Source organism: Colletotrichum scovillei, assembly GCF_011075155.1.
Source record: "Colletotrichum scovillei strain TJNH1 chromosome Unknown Contig00003, whole genome shotgun sequence".
NCBI classification, from domain to species: domain Eukaryota; kingdom Fungi; phylum Ascomycota; class Sordariomycetes; order Glomerellales; family Glomerellaceae; genus Colletotrichum; species Colletotrichum scovillei.
In genome coordinates, this window is record NW_023336261.1 from 1642100 (window position 1) to 1657473 (window position 15374).

The following is a 15374-nucleotide window of genomic DNA, read 5'->3' on the forward strand; positions in this document are numbered from 1 at the left end:
GTCATGGGTCCTCTTCGTCATATCCGGAAGTATCGTCTACTTGTAGCTCCTATCTGATTACACACCAGCTATCCCGTCAAGTATTGTACAGCAACAGGACATCCATCTCCGGTTCTCGTTAACGCTGATCCCTGTCTGACTTTCTTAATTAAGCATATTAGAACGAGTTGAGACTACAGTGGTACGGATGCCAAGAAATAATACGTAATTTGCTAGCACTAAGGTGATGTACTGCCGCTATTTAGGACTTGATGAGATATCGTTGATCGTCTGCATAGTTGATTTCAACTTGATTAATCGAATTTACGGGTAGTTGACCAATGAGAAATGCTTGTGAATACATACTACTCGCTGTGCAATTTTCTAGCCGTTGGGAACAAACAAATAGCCATACACTCCTCTCTCCAATACCAAACGGCTGACATAGCTGCCCCTGGCCCGAGACCCAAGTGAGCAACGAGAACGATGAAAGATGCATTGACAACGTTGACGTCGGTCCGGCCAACTCGCCTCAGGTCCCACACGGCGCCGACGCACCATACATACGAAGCAATAAAGAACCCCCAAAAGTCGACCACAAAAATGTTTAGAAACGCTTGATCCAGGGGCATTGGGCTGACGGAATACGTCGGGAAAAACACTGCAGCGAAGGACACAGCGGGACTACCCAGAATAGTCAGTAGCACATACCAGTGCAACAAGACACCAAGCGAGCCTGTGACAAGATAGAGCTGCTTGAGGGGTGCGACATCAGTGGGTTCGTCTTTGGCGCGTGGTAATCGTTTTTCTTCTTCGCCAAGAGGTCTCTGCCAGCGGTAGATCGTGCCTAAGAGCATTGTAATCAGAGGGACGTAACATGGAGACGGCTGCCAAAAGGTCTCCCAGTATTGGGCCGTCTCAGCCTCATGCCATGGAAAGAACATCAGCACCGTCGGCAGGAAGTATCCAAGCAAAGTGGAAGGGAGAAGAGCCTTGGCGTAGTGGATGGGCACTGCCCTGCGCAAAGGCCACCAGTATGGCTCTACATCCGAGATCCACGTGTACACAGCGTAGTAAAGAGGCATGAAGAAGCCGATTCCCGTTGACTGAAAGAGGATAAACCAAAGGCTCGGGCTGTAACAAAATTAGTAAAGCCTTCGTGGCCTCGTATGTAGTGAGGACTTACAAAGCCAACAAAGTCAGGGCGTTACGTTTTCGGAACGATTCTACCGTCCATATGCAGATCGGTTGACCGATAAGGCCCAGAAAGTAGACCTGCATCATCCCGAAGCTCGAGTTCTGCCCCCGAAGACCTGGCATGAAAATGACAGCCAGGAAAACAAAGTATTGGTCGAGAGCAGATACCCCGGTGTATGATGTTACAAGCTTGAACGAGGCGTCCCACTCGAATTTTCCCGTCGCTATGACTTTCTCCACGAGTGGTATCAAGTCCCAACTCTTGGGAAGAATCCACATGCCGTAGTAGACGGTGACGGCCAGAGAAACGTAAAGGAAGATGAATAGCCACTTCAGAGGACCTCGTGTCTTAGGCTCACGTAGAAGATCATCCTTGAAAGGAACCAGCCTCTCTTCTCGCCGAATGGGAAGCATGTTAAGTTTCTCGCTCGCTGGGATTTGGCACGAGAAGTTAAACGTGACGTCTTCCTTATCGATAAGTGGAAGAAGATAGAAAGCCGTAAATCTTCTAAACCCACTATCCAGCGCTTCGGTGAGCTGCTGGTTGTGGGAATACTTCATAATGTCAATAGTCCGCCGATGGCGAGTAGTTTGCACGCGATTGAAGATTTCATCCAGCTGGTAGGTGGTCAAGCGCCCCGTAGACGAAGCCTTCAAATTCTCGACAAGCAGATTCGTGAGACACGCCGCTGTTTCGATAGCGGCATTGCCTCCATGGCCGCCAATCGGGTGGAACTAGGGATTTATGTCAGTTTGACAAGCTCGTACAAGGTTTACTCAAGGTCTTGAACTTACCTTGTGGCACGAGTCACCGACAGTTGTCGCTCTTCCAATATGCCATGTACTGTAGACATGCTCCGCAAGCGGCGTCATGGATACGCTAACTTTGTTCCGAATGAGTTCCGACATCTGGACGCCAGGAAGTATGTACTCATTTGAAAAGGTCGCCACCGCCTCTTCTACCTCTCTCTCGGTGTATCGAGGAACTTCAGAACCGTAAAGTCTCTTATGGAACTTTTGAAAGCGAAACCAGTACGTACGGCCCTTGGAGCCTCCAATGACGAGGTACGAGGCCTTGTCACGGAAAACGGAGTTCATATCACCAGGATTGACCCCAGGGCACGATTTGGAAATGCCAAATATGCATTGGTAGTCACAAGCCACTTCTGTCACATTGCTGAGCGTGGTCTCTCATTGATAGGTAAAAGTGCGTGCTCACCTTGTTCTTCAGACTCAGAGAACACTCCTGGATTGAGCTTCCTGGAGAGCCTCTTCATCTCGTGTCTGACGGTGCTGTGAATACCATCGGCACCGATCACAATATCTCCAGTGTATTCAAGCCCGTCGGCCGTGAAAGCACTGCTGTCGTGTTCGCTGAGCTCAATCTTGGTGACCCGCTTGCTGGTAAATATCTTGGATTTGTCGCGGATGTTGTCATATAAGACCTGCAGCACAGTTTGGCGATCCAAGAACGCGATGGGGAAGCCGTGTCTGGTATCTTTTAGTCACTGTCAAATACATTTGCATGGCGCAATGAAGAGCTGTTATATTTACCTTTGGCAGAACGAGTGGTTCACGTCACGGCATGCCGCTATCTGATGCCCAGAGTCGTTACGAAACGTGAATGTGTCCACAGGCGTTGACAAGGCCATCAGCGTATCAAAAACTCCCAGCTGGTCAAGTATTCTATTGCCATGGGGAAGAAGACCGATGCTGGCTCCCACTTGGGGCGCAATATTTGGGTGCCTCTCCAGGACGACAAAGTCGATGTTGTTGACTTGGAGCATATTGGCGAGGGTGAGACCAGCAATGCTACCGCCTACAATTACCACCTTGAACGGTTTGTGTTGAGCCATGGCAATTTTTCGAAGGTCGGGCTAGATGGATTCGATACAACACTGCCTCCCAACTGAAGGGCGGATGAGGACTGATAACTTTTGTGGTTTCAGGACTTTATGAGCAGACAAGTTGATAATGAGAGATACGAATGAAATACGTGAATACAAGGGCTAATTATAAAACGTCGAAGTACTGTTTTGTCTGATTCAATTTCAGTAGACGTGATTTCTATGCCCCTCGCTTTGTTCTCTAGGATGGGTGAAGTCGTCCTCGAAAAATCCCTTGATTGCCATTGAAAGTTACCCGGCGGCTATCGAAATCGACTCCAGGGGATGTACCATTGAGGCGCCCCAAATTTCTCTTGCTCCCTCCACCGGCTCGGCCCTCGGCCATCTCTGGCAATCTCTCTGCGAATGTAGATGTCTGCCAGGTCGTCGGTCGGAGAGATCGGTCTCGGAAAGAATTCTTATTCATTGATGTCTTTTTTGTGACTCGCGATAGCTTTGCACAGTCTGTTCTGGAAGGAGTATTTCACAGTGACCGATATTGGGTCATCTCAAAATTCAGAAGAGCCTTCAAAGCTACAGAGTCTGTAACGGGACGCAAATCGAAACTTCAAGTGAACTACATAGTCTGCTAGATACCAATTATTCACCCCTCATCAGAAGACCAATCTAAACTTGCTGGGCTCCTATACGCATTGTATTGCCTGGGTAATTAACTCGGCTTATCCTAATTACTTTGAGCCATATCGTACCTCAGGCATTCATGCTACTGCTGGTTAAAAATACGCCCCCAAATTGTTCAACATGGTACGACTTACTTGATCAAAACGGTTTTGGGCTCGGTGAAACACCGCAGTGCCTAAGAAGCTCCATTATTAATCATTTGTTTCCGGAATTTCTTTCTGCGTCGGCAAGACTTACATATTCACCAAACTCGCGCCCGATGCCCGATCCCTTCTTACCACCGAACGGAACCTGAAGGTTCATCTGCATGGTTGGTTAGCGTCAATCACTTTGAACCCTCCGCACACTTATCACAGCTCCATGGCTTACCACGCTTATGCAATTGATTCCAACAACGCCCGACTCAACCCGAGAAGACACTCTCAACGCTCGGTTGATGTCTTTGGTAAAGACACCAGCCATCAGACCATACTCAGTATCGTTGGCCAATTTGATCACTTCTCCCTCTGTCTTGAATGTCTGCACCACAGCAACGGGTCCAAATACCTCTTCCGTCAGCACCTGAGCGTCCGGTTTAGGGTTCAGAAAGACCGTTGGCTGCATGAAGAACCCATCTTCACCGACTTGCGCACCACCCACTACGAGTTCGGCTTCCTCTCTACCGCGGGCGATCATTGCCTTCACCTTTTCGAACGCCAAAGAGTCGGCCAAGGGGCCCATTGACACGCTTGGGTCCAGTGGATCCCCCATCTCACTGGTAGCTGCTTTCATCTTCTCCACGTAGGTTTTGATGAAGCCGTCTGCAATTGTGTCCTGTACGTAAAGTCGTGACGCCGCAACGCAGACCTGGCCCGATCTTGTCAAGATGCCGTTGATTGTCCTTTGACGAAAGATTAGTAAGAGCTTGGATTGGAATTAGAATGCATGAGCCCACCATGTCAAGGCATTTTCGATGTTGGCGTCATCAAAAACGATCGCCGGGCTCTTTCCACCTATCCTTCGAGTCAGAAGCATATCAAGAATACTGTGAACGGCCACAAAGTCCTTGGACCACATACCAAGCTCTAACGTGACTCTCTTGAGGTTGCTTCGAGCCGCCATTTCTTGGATCTTTCGCCCAGTGCCGATGCTGCCGGTGAAGCTCACCTATCCTCGAATGTCAGTATCTCGTCATGCAGAAACTCGATCAGCTTCTCAACGAACCTTTCTGACACGCATATGGGATGCTAGCAAGGCACCAGTGGACCCGTCACCGCTAAGTACTTGCACGACTCCTTTCGGGAATCCCGCCTCTTCAAATAGTGCAGCAATAGCCAACGATCCAAGAGGAGACTTCTCAGAAGGCTTCACTATCAAGACATTGCCGGTGGCCAAGCAAGGCGCGGCCTTCAAGATGAACGTCGAAACAGGGGCATTGTACGGATTAATTGCCGCGCAAACGCTTTCACGAGGCCGAGATGTCAGCAGCAGCTTGCGTCTCTGAATCAAGTTCAAGAAGAACAATTGCTCACCCCAAAGGCTCATGTCTGACGAGCTTCACGAAGCCATCGTCAGCGGGGAAGTAGTCACCACGTTGCTTGTCGGTCCACCCAGCTGAGAAAACCAGACAGGTCAGCCATAATGTCACATTTCATTTTAAATAATTGAAAAGGGGGGTCTGCGTACCGTAATATAGTAGACACGCCTTTATGTAGCCATTCTCTCTCTTAGGAGTCAGAGATACGGGGTGTCCAACCGAAAGGCTGTCAAGCTTGAGGATGGGTTCCGTTTTCGTTTCCAACAGATCAGCTAGTTTTCGTAGACAGGCGGACCTCTGAGAGGCAGAGAACTGGCTCCAAGGGCCGTTAAATGCCTCTTCAGCATAGCTCACCGCAATATCGACATCTTTCTCCCCTGCTACAGGCACCTTGTTGGTGACAAGAGAGTTCTCGGTTGGGTTTCTGAGTTCCAATGTTTTAGTTGACTTTGCGGCAACATATTCGCCATTGATGAAAAGCTTGTCGTATGATTCAATCGGGAGATCCATGATGTTTCCTTGGATCTAATTTTATCGTTGATGAGTATTTTCAATTATGTTGCACGCAGAACAAACGCTGTCATGTTCCTTTAACAACCCCTCACTGGCAGCATTGGAGGGCTTGGCTGCAGATTACCGCAACCCCCGAGGGGAGTTTTTGTCGTGGTTTAGCTGTACCCGAGGCTAACTGACGTTCCCTTGTAAACGACCTTTTTAAATTCTTGTTCGCAAACTGGTTCTTGGACGCGTTTGCTCGGAGAGTCGGATAAGCTATTCTCGGCTATCGTGCATACTATCATCCTTGAGCTTCCTGGATGGCCAAGTGGCGCGATCTCTCGTGCGAGCAAATACTGGGGATTCTTTTCGCATTGTCTAACACCCTATTGGTAGTAGGGATTTTATGAGAAAAGGAATTTGCTGGTAATGATTTTATAAAAAAGTAGCGCTACTACCTTTTCAATACCAATTTCTTTTGCACATCTATTTAAACTTTCTGCAAACCCTGCAAACCTTGTCTTCGTTCTTTATCATAAGAAACCTGGCTTCAGAGCCATCTTTGCCGAAGGTTGAAGCAGCAATATACCGTTATGGACAATAAGATTACTTCTGAGCATCTCGAAGGTCGTGTTGGCTCCATTCAGGACCTTACTGGTATAGATGAGAGCAATTTGCCCCGATACAACGATAAGTCTACTCAGAGGGTCTTGCGCAAGATAGATTGGAGACTGCTTCCCATGTTGACGCTGCTCTATATTCTCTCCTACCTCGACCGAGGCAACATCGGCAACGCAAAGGTGGCAGGAATGAATCAAGATCTAGGCCTCAGTAGCAAGCAGTACAACCTTGTTTTGACGGTATCAGTGCTCATTTTCCTTGTCTATGTTCTCCCATGTGCACCTGCTATTGTCCCTGTTCTCCTTTAGGCTCGTCTGCTCACGTATTATCTACAGCTTTTTTTCATTCCTTACACTATTTTCGAAGTACCCAGCAATCTCGTGCTAAAGCTTATGAGGCCTTCTATCTGGATGGCCATATTGGTTGTCTCATGGGGCTCAGTAAGTTCTTGCACAAGCAAATGACCCTTCCGCTTCTCTCTAATGCAAGAAGTAGGTGGTGGTCGGCACAGGCTTCGTCACCGGCTACCACTCATTAATGGCCGCGCGAATCGTCTTGGGCGTGTGTGAAGCTGGCTTCTTTCCGGCGGCTAGCTATCTCCTCAGCGAGTGGTATTGTCGCTTCGAACTTCAGTGGCGTCTCTCAATCTTCTTCTCAGCTGCGTCGCTAGCTGGTGCCTTTTCCGGGTTGTTGGCATTTGCACTGGAGAAGATGGATGGTCTGGGTGGCTTGGAGGGATGGCGATGGATCTTCGTCGTCGAAGGTATCTTCACCTCCGTGGTCGGCATGACGTTGCCCTGGACGCTGCCAGACTCGCCCGAGACGGCGTCCTTCCTTACGTCCGGGGAAAAAGCGTTGATCAAGACACGCTTGGAGCAAGACGCTGGTACGACTGCGGGTATGGTAAAGACATCAGAGGGCTTCAAGTGGATGTATCTCAAGGCCGCCTTCACGGACTGGAAGATCTGGTTCACCGTCTTCATCTATTGGGGTAACACGTGAGTCTCAGTCCTGAGCCGTTGGGATCAGTCATTGTTAACACGACGTGTTGGATACTAGGGTGCCAATCTATGGATTCATCTTTACGGTGCCGACCATCATCCACCAACTGGGATACAGCTCAGCTCAAGCACAGCTACTGACTATTCCTGTTTATGCAGTCGGCACATTAGCAACTCTTCTCGTATCCTGGATCGCTGACCGTCACCAGAGACGATGGAAATTTGTTGCTCTGTCCTATAGCATCTCTCTTGTCGGCTGCGTTGGCCTTCTGACCATTCCTCACCCCAAATATCCAGGCCTGACGTATGCATTTCTCTTTGCGCTGCCAGCCGGCATGTATCCAGCAGTCATCTCTCTGGTGTCTTGGGTCTCCAACAACCTGTCGCCCACGTGGAAGCGGGCAACGGGTATTGCCATCAGTGTCATGATGGGCAACCTGGGTGGCATGATCGGGTCCAATATTTACATGACTGAAGAAGCGCCTCACTACTGGACGGGGTATGGGGTTTCGGTGGCCTGCCTATCGCTGGCAATTTGTTGCACTCTGATCCTGCGCTTTGCATACGATCGGGAAAACAAGAAGAGGAACATGATCTCAGAGGCAGAGGTCAGAGCGCATTACACCCAAGGTATGTGGCAACTTGTAGTGACGGTTTCAACAGAGCGAAGACTGACTCTTGATTCCACAATAAGAAGAGCTACTTGATCTCGGCGATCGTTCTCCGTTATATAGATACGTGCTGTGAGAGGAAATTGGCCAGCAGCAAGACCACTGTAAGGGTCCAGAATTCTTGTATAAGACACTACTCCTCTAGATTTGGATCTGTGGTGAGGGGACGGACTGAAGATGGGCATACAAGGTTGAGCGATGATTGCCATGATCATATAAGGACATACCAGCACGTCTTTTACGTGGTAGGCAATTCGGAGCCGAGAGAATGTGGGACAGGTTCACACACCCTTCCGCTTTCCCCGCATTTCCCCACGTCGAGGCCCCCGCTTGGCCCCGGGTTCTTCGCCTTCCCACCGGACCCCGCACCGGCAACCCGGTCGGTATTAATAGGGCGAGCTTTGACCGAGATAGCCGTTCATCTGAAATCCTGACTGCGTTTGGCCCTCCCTCGTACAACTTTGTTCCCATAGCGATCGTACAAGAGCTTCAATGACGCACCCAACCCCAAGTCCCACCGCCGATGATGGCCCAGCCGGTCATGATACTCGCGGCCAAAAGCGTCCATCATGGGACGACGACTCAAGTGCCAATGACCATTCTTCCAAGCGTCGTGCTTCCCGAGCCTGTCTATCTTGCCGTAACCGCAAGGTGCGGTGCGACGTTGTCAAGGGGGGCATTCCCTGCACCAACTGTCGTCTGGACCGTCTCGATTGCGTTGTCACCGAGTCGAATCGCGGCCGGAGACCAAATGCAGCGAATTCCATCACTGTTGCCGCTTCTCGCGCTACCGCCAACTCTGCTGTCCCTCCTCCTCCTCCTGCTCCTGCCGCTAACACGACTCCTCCTGCTCTCGGCACTACTGCTGCCTCAGCTAGTCCTCCATCGCCTCCCCGTTGCCATTGTTCCCATTCTCGTCAGCCGTCATCACAGCACAGGGATCGACCAGAGCCCCAGCCAGACATTCTTTCACCGCCTCAAAGCCAAACCGAAAATTACCTCGTGTCTCTGTCCTTCGAAGGTTGGCGAACCTCAATCCGAGCGACATTGACTTGTTTCATGAATGCTGACCATGTTGCCTTCTCAGACCAATCCGATCACTCACATCACCAATCTGATGAGACTCATCAATCAGAGCAGCAGCAGAGCGCAGAGGCATGGCAAGCATTGCCGACGGTCAACGGAGTAGACAGGCAACTTGTCGCAAGCGCTCCGGCTCAGCTTCCTTCGTTCATCCGCCCCTTTCCACCCCACATTGTCGCTCGCGACATCGAATACCTTACCGACAAAGACGCTCTGACGATCCCGGACCGTGATCTTCGCGACGAGCTCCTCAGGACGTACGCCGAAATAGTCCATCCCTTCATGCCGGCACTGGACCTCCACGAATTCCTGGGGTGTATTCTGGAGCCCCGGCCGAACAGCATCAGCCTGCTCCTCTTCCAGGCTGTCATGTTTGCCAGCGTTGCCTTTGTTGATGAAGAGTGTCTCCGCGCCAGAGGTTTCAGTAGCAGGAAGGCCGCGCGAAAAGTTTTCTTTGCGCGTGTTCGTCTGCTTTACGGTCTTGACTGCGAGCAGGACCGCCTGGCGCTAATACAGTCCCTCCTGATGATGACCTACTGGTACGACCGTCCAGAAGATGAGAAAGACACCTGGTACTGGATGGGTATCGCATTCTCGCTTGCGCAAGTCGCGGGTCTTCATAGGGATCCCAAACATCTACCCATTCCAGAGCGAGAGAAGTGGCTTCGCCGGCGGATGTGGTGGTCCTGTGTCATGCGAGATCGTCTTCTAGCCCTCGGCATCAGGCGACCTGCCCGGATCCGTGACCACGACTTTGACGTATCTGAGCTGACCGTGGACGACTTTGATTTAAGCCCAGCCTCGGATGCTCTTCTTGACCTTCTTGGAGAGTCAAGACTGACATGCGCAGACCCAGCAGCACGAACAGCCATGGCTGCCGCATGTGTTGACCTAACCAAGTTGTGCGTCTGTCTTGGCCATATCCTCCATTCGCAGTACTCAGTCCTCGGGCCCCACGCAGTGGGTTCTGAATACTTCTTCAAGGTTATTGTCATGCCCAAAAGATCCGAGAGACAGGCCCAGGATCTTCACAAATGTGATGCTGAACTCGCCGAGTGGTTTCACGAACGGGACGCCCGATCTAGATACGCGCCGGGCACGACTCCGACGGACGACAAAGCCGAGCGCATCATCCGTTTACATCGATCCCAGCTTCAGATGAAGTACCTCACCACAATGTGTGTCCTTCACAGGCCTCAGGTCTTCTGCTCTGCTCCTGGGCCCGAGTTTGGCGTGACGAGAGCATCTTCGCGGGAGAAGCTCACAGAAGCCGCCGTTGCCATGACCAAGCTCGCGTTCGAAATGGAACTGGGCGACCAGCTTCGTTATCTGTCCACCAGCAGCATACCGGCCTTCTTATCAGCCGCACTAGTACACGTCTTGGAGGTTCGTTCACCAGACGAGGAAGTCAGGAATATCAGCATTGGCCGTTTCTATCAATGTTTTCACGTCTTGAGCGAGCTTCAAGAGATGTACGCCTCAGCAGACTACGCGGTTCGGTTCCTGGAGATGGTGCTGGACAGAATGAATACCAAAATCCCCATGCTCAGGTTGAACTCTGGCTCTACATCACGACAAGGATCGCAAAGCTGTAAGAGCTCGACGACACTGGTTGGAGGTCCGAGCTCGAAGCACCGGGCTGGGAGGACACCTTCTTCAGCTGAACCCCTCAATGCCCTATGCGCCGACCAAACTGAGTCACTCACACCCTTCTTGGGCTCTTTTGATACCTGGCCTGTAATAGCAGATGGGCTTCTCATGGCCAATAATAGCCAGCCAGAAGTGGGAACAGTCAGCGAGCCACTATTTGCAAGTGCTTGGGCAGACGTGGATTCTCTGCTTCCGGTTCTGATAGACAATGCCTCTAAAGGTTAATACGACTTGCCTCATGTTCCATGCTCCGATTTGAGGAACCGAGTCTGCTCTAGCGTCTCCATAGCTGTTCCCCCATATGGATCTCTGCCTCGGATACAACATATTTGCCAACTCCCTGACCATCAGTGAGCATCTCGATTGTCATCAGACAGCATCACGTTGAGATGACACTTTGTCAGAGGAAGTAAGAACGGTAGACAAAATGCCATCTAGGATTTCCAATGCATTCAAACATCAGCTGGACATAATCTCAAAGCTGTCAAAAAGATTCTCGAAGCATCCAGCTCGAAACAGTGTAACCGAAAGCAAGCGTCCATGTCAAAAACTCTGCGAGTGTGCTCAATCATTCACACTTCCAAACATATGTCCAGTTTCGATAGTCGTTCCATCGTAGTCCTCCAACTTTGGACCATTACACATAACCCGAAGACCTTTCCACATGATGTACGACGCCATCATCTTTTGGCGTACTATTGATGTTGGAATCCATCTCATGGTCGGCAGCCTTTCTGTACTCCTCTTCCTCAGCCCGGGTAGCGTGGGTGTAGTGAACAGCCACTTTCTCGCCAAAGGCCTCGTTAATATCTTCGAGAGACTTCTTGGAAGTCTCGGGGAAGTAGAGAAAAATGACCAATAGGTAGCATGCTGTAGGTACAATGAGCACAAGGAAGAATCTCCAGGTGATTTTCTCCAGGGCAATCGGTGCGACCATGAGCATGACCAGCGATGCTAGAGCGCTGTTGACGATGCCAAAGGCGCTTCCCTGGCTGCGAATGCGGTTCGGGAAGATCTCTGTTAGATACACGAACTGCGTCGCATCTATGCAGCACCCAAAGAATGCGATGAAGAGATAGATGAAAAAGACGGCAGCATTCAGACCTGCAATGTTGTCTGTACCGAGATATCTGGCCTGCAAGGCGCACTCGCAGATGAGCGAGACCAGGATGCCAGAGATTCCTACGAGAAGAAACTTGCGGCGGCCGAAGCGGTCGAGGAAAAGTGCCGTAATGATGTTACCGAGGAAGCCAACTGTAACCCAGATTCCGAGAAGGAGCAATGGCATGTACCCCTTCAGGCCAAGACTGATGAACAGGAGAACGCCGTAGTTGGCTAGAACAAGGGTTCCGGTGAGCTGGGCCCCCCACATGAGTATCATGGCGATGATGGTCCTCTTGCGATTTGGTGCAGTCCGCAAAAGCTCGTACCAGACGATGCCATCCTGGCTCTCTTGATCTTGTTCGACTTGCCGTCGAATTTGGTGAAATTCCTTGGCAACGCGCTCGATGGAGGCCTCGTCGTTGGATGCATGCAAGCGTTTCAACACGATATGAGCTTCTTCGAATCGCCCCTTTCGCATGAGCCATCTTGGAGAGTAAGGTAGCATAAAAGACCCAGCAAGAAGGATTACGACGGGTGCTGCCTGGAAAGCCATGGGGAAGCGCCAAGGAAAGCTCGATGTAGAGCCGGAAGCCGTGATGAAGTACACGCCGAAATTGATCCAAGAGCTCAGCGAATAGCCCACGCCAATCATTATACCGTGTATCGACACCATGAACCCGCGGGTCTCTGGCGTGCTAATCTCACTCTGGTACATGGGGATGATCTGTTTGAGACTATGGCTTAGCAAAGTTCGGACCTGTAGTTGCGTGGGGGTGGGGACGAACACTGAACAGCATCCCGAGGCCAAATCCTGCAATGAAACGCGCGATCAAGAACATTGTAGTGTTGATTGATCCAGCGCAGAGGCCAGACCCGATGCTCATGATGGCAGATCCGAGCTGCATGCTGTGTTTGCGAGAAAAGCGATCTGCAGACCAGGCACTAAAGATTGCTCCAAGAACAGCGCCTGCAGAACCGAGGCCTGCGACACCGAATAATCATTAGTTGTTTTGGTTCGAAAGCTTTGCGCGATGTCTTGGAGAAGAGCCATATGTCGTACCGTTAAAGGCTCCGATCAAGGCACTCGTGGTTTCATAGCCAGGGGTGCCCGGTGGTGCCAGGTTTAGTGATACATAGAACGATGGCTGCCCTATGATGGCTCTACCATTCCACCCCGTCAGCGACTTGGTATTTTCAAAGACAACACCGACAACCGTTTACAGATAACGAAGAGGATCAAAGCTTACCCCATAATTGCGAGGCCATAGGAGCAGGCAATGGAGCCGATTGCAACGAACACTACAACCCAGAAGTTGAAAACGTTTGGAATGAATCGAGCCATGCCAGTTACGAAAGCAAGGTAAAGGATTAGGCATGGACAAGGTAGACGATGATTGGTTGAGTGATTATCAAAAGCAAAAGGGATTTGACGAGTGGGATCCATTCGCTTCGTTCCTGGCTGGAGAACCCTTCTTATCATTGAACCCAGCCCAGCTCTTTTCAGTATTAAGGCAAGATAGCGGCGATGGGGGATAGCGAGAGGCATCTTTGGCATGGGCCAACCCCTCACAGGCAGTTCAGCTCGGGTCGAGACGGAGGTGGCTAGTGAAGACGGCAAAGTTGATCCATTGTGAAAGGCAACATCTACTCGGTGTCTCCCACCGGCTCCTGGACCTGATCATACTGTGAATAGTGTGTAGACAATTACACCGAACCGCTAGAAATCAAACCAATCTCTACTTTTGGCTTAGCGTGGTTATCGCATGGGGCCGCGGCGGTTCCATAGTTGCGGAGACGGGAAATTGCGGGGACGAGTGCGGGGAAGGAATCTGGGGTAAAGCGGCAAGCTTGGATGGGAAAAGCTTGCATAAGGCCAGATCCGCGGCACCTCCCTACTACATATGTACCTCGGCCTGCTGCCGCTTGCCGAACACACTGCTTCCCCCTTGCCTGTCTCTTTCCAACCCATGATTGACGACAAGATGATGAGATGAGTTCGGCTCCGAAGACGTCCACCACCGCCAGGTCTACACTGGCTGCTGCAGCAATGGCTGGCAGCACCAAGAGGAAGCGCTCTGCTATCGCATGCGTTGCCTGCCATCAGCGCAAGGTCCGCTGCAATCTCGCCACTCAGGGCCCACCCTGCACAAATTGCTCGGAGGATGGCAATGTAACCTGCCGCGTATACGGCAGCCGGGCCCCGCCTAATGTCCCACAGCAGCCGGCGCCGCCAGCGCCGCCTCCGATATCTCCGGTCATGCCATCGCCCTCCAGCTCTTCACAGCATCTGCCTGGCCGAGGAGACGAACACTCCAGCCCCGATGCGGAACCGGATCCGGGCCCATCTTCGAAGCGGCAGTATCGCCCGACCAGTATTGAGAACTTATTGTGTACCGCACATGACCCAACTTATGCACATGGCACCCCGAATGCTCCTGTCCTCTACTATATTGGTTTGTTGTCTATCTCTTCTGGCTATTAGGCAAGCCCACTCAAGACTGACGTACTTGGGCGTACAGGCGAGTCTGCGGGCATGGCTTTGCTCTTCGACGTTTGCTATCCTTCTCGTCCTTTGCCAGGCAACTTTTACATCATTCAGCGACAGCGTCGTTACTTTCCCCCGGCACATATCACATCTCCCCTGATGGCGCGCCCACTGCCTGAACCGGCGGCTCTTCATGACATGATTTCCTGCTATTTCCGTTACCTTCATCCGTATTTACCTGTCATCGATGCGGGTCGTTTCATTTCGGCATTCGCCAGCCAGCCAAGCAGCATCAGCCCCCTCCTGCTGTGGAGCGTCTTATTTGCTGCCGCTACGGTAGGAATTTCCACCTCCCTTTTACCCTATTCCTATCCATAACCAATATGGCAACATTCTAACATAACACGTTATCAAGTTCGTCAAGCCAGAGCATTGGCAAGCTACTGAGTTCAGGACCAGAAAGGAATACCAAGAGGATATCTACCGGCATGCCAAGGTGAGCTTTTCATCTGGATGGACCCTATCCGTCCCATAGCATGCCGCCAGACAAGCGGCAATGTGATCAAGCAAGCGACAACACAATCGCTGACAATGTTTTGTGAAGGCGCTGTATGACAGCCAAATCGAAGTAGACAAGCCGACAATAATACAGGCTTGCATACTTCTCTCGTATCACCTCGTGGACCGAGAAGATCTGGACGGGCCATGCCACTGGATTGGAGTGGCAACCGGTCTAGCACAAAGCATCGGCTTTCACCGAAAGCCAACATGCGAACGAGTCCAATCTTCCCCATTTTCCCAATCACAGTGTAATATTTGGGCACGCATCTGGTGGAGTCTTTACTCTCGTGAGGTCTGGCTCGGTCTCGGTTTTGGCAGGCCACTCCGAATCAACTCGGAAGATTGCGACTTACCAATGCCAGAACCCGCCGCAGTACTGAACGATATTGACAGCCTTCCAGCTACACTGCGAGAAACATTCATTCCCCGCGAGTTCAAAACTCTTGTGCCTCTATGGATAGAGTTGCTGAAGCTGGCTGTTGA

General features: G+C 51.1%; 5 protein-coding genes across 5 annotated transcripts; 2 read left to right on the top strand and 3 right to left on the bottom strand.

Moving 5' to 3' along the window:
- Positions 1–344: 344 nt before the first annotated feature.
- On the bottom strand, positions 345–3408 carry HER10_EVM0011071 (FAD-binding domain containing protein; the record flags this gene model as incomplete). Its single annotated transcript, XM_035480513.1, has 6 exons — positions 345–1113; positions 1166–1911; positions 1972–2342; positions 2396–2667; positions 2731–3053; positions 3319–3408. The coding sequence occupies 6 exons, from the start codon at positions 3406–3408 to the stop codon at positions 345–347; spliced, it is 2571 nt and encodes an 856-aa protein (XP_035336535.1).
- A 426-nt stretch (positions 3409–3834) lies between these two features.
- Positions 3835–4922, bottom strand: HER10_EVM0003075 (uncharacterized protein; the record flags this gene model as incomplete). Its single annotated transcript, XM_035472761.1, has 5 exons — positions 3835–3879; positions 3942–4007; positions 4074–4584; positions 4639–4850; positions 4908–4922. 5 exons carry the CDS (start codon positions 4920–4922, stop codon positions 3835–3837), a joined length of 849 nt encoding a protein of 282 aa, XP_035335807.1.
- Positions 4923–6308: 1386 nt separating this feature from the next.
- HER10_EVM0010788 (retrograde regulation protein 2) lies at positions 6309–8084 on the top strand (the record flags this gene model as incomplete). The annotated part of the gene is made up of 5 exons (XM_035480237.1): positions 6309–6575; positions 6672–6776; positions 6832–7334; positions 7396–7967; positions 8032–8084. 5 exons carry the CDS (start codon positions 6309–6311, stop codon positions 8082–8084), a joined length of 1500 nt encoding a protein of 499 aa, XP_035336512.1.
- Positions 8085–9067: 983 nt separating this feature from the next.
- On the top strand, positions 9068–10966 carry HER10_EVM0001431 (putative c6 transcription factor protein; the record flags this gene model as incomplete). Its single annotated transcript, XM_035471178.1, has 1 exon — positions 9068–10966. The coding sequence occupies one exon, from the start codon at positions 9068–9070 to the stop codon at positions 10964–10966; it is 1899 nt and encodes a 632-aa protein (XP_035335651.1).
- Positions 10967–11378: 412 nt separating this feature from the next.
- HER10_EVM0001960 (uncharacterized protein) lies at positions 11379–13187 on the bottom strand (the record flags this gene model as incomplete). The annotated part of the gene is made up of 4 exons (XM_035471692.1): positions 11379–12569; positions 12631–12827; positions 12906–13006; positions 13093–13187. The coding sequence occupies 4 exons, from the start codon at positions 13185–13187 to the stop codon at positions 11379–11381; spliced, it is 1584 nt and encodes a 527-aa protein (XP_035335700.1).
- Between the last annotated feature and the right edge of the window lie 2187 nt (positions 13188–15374).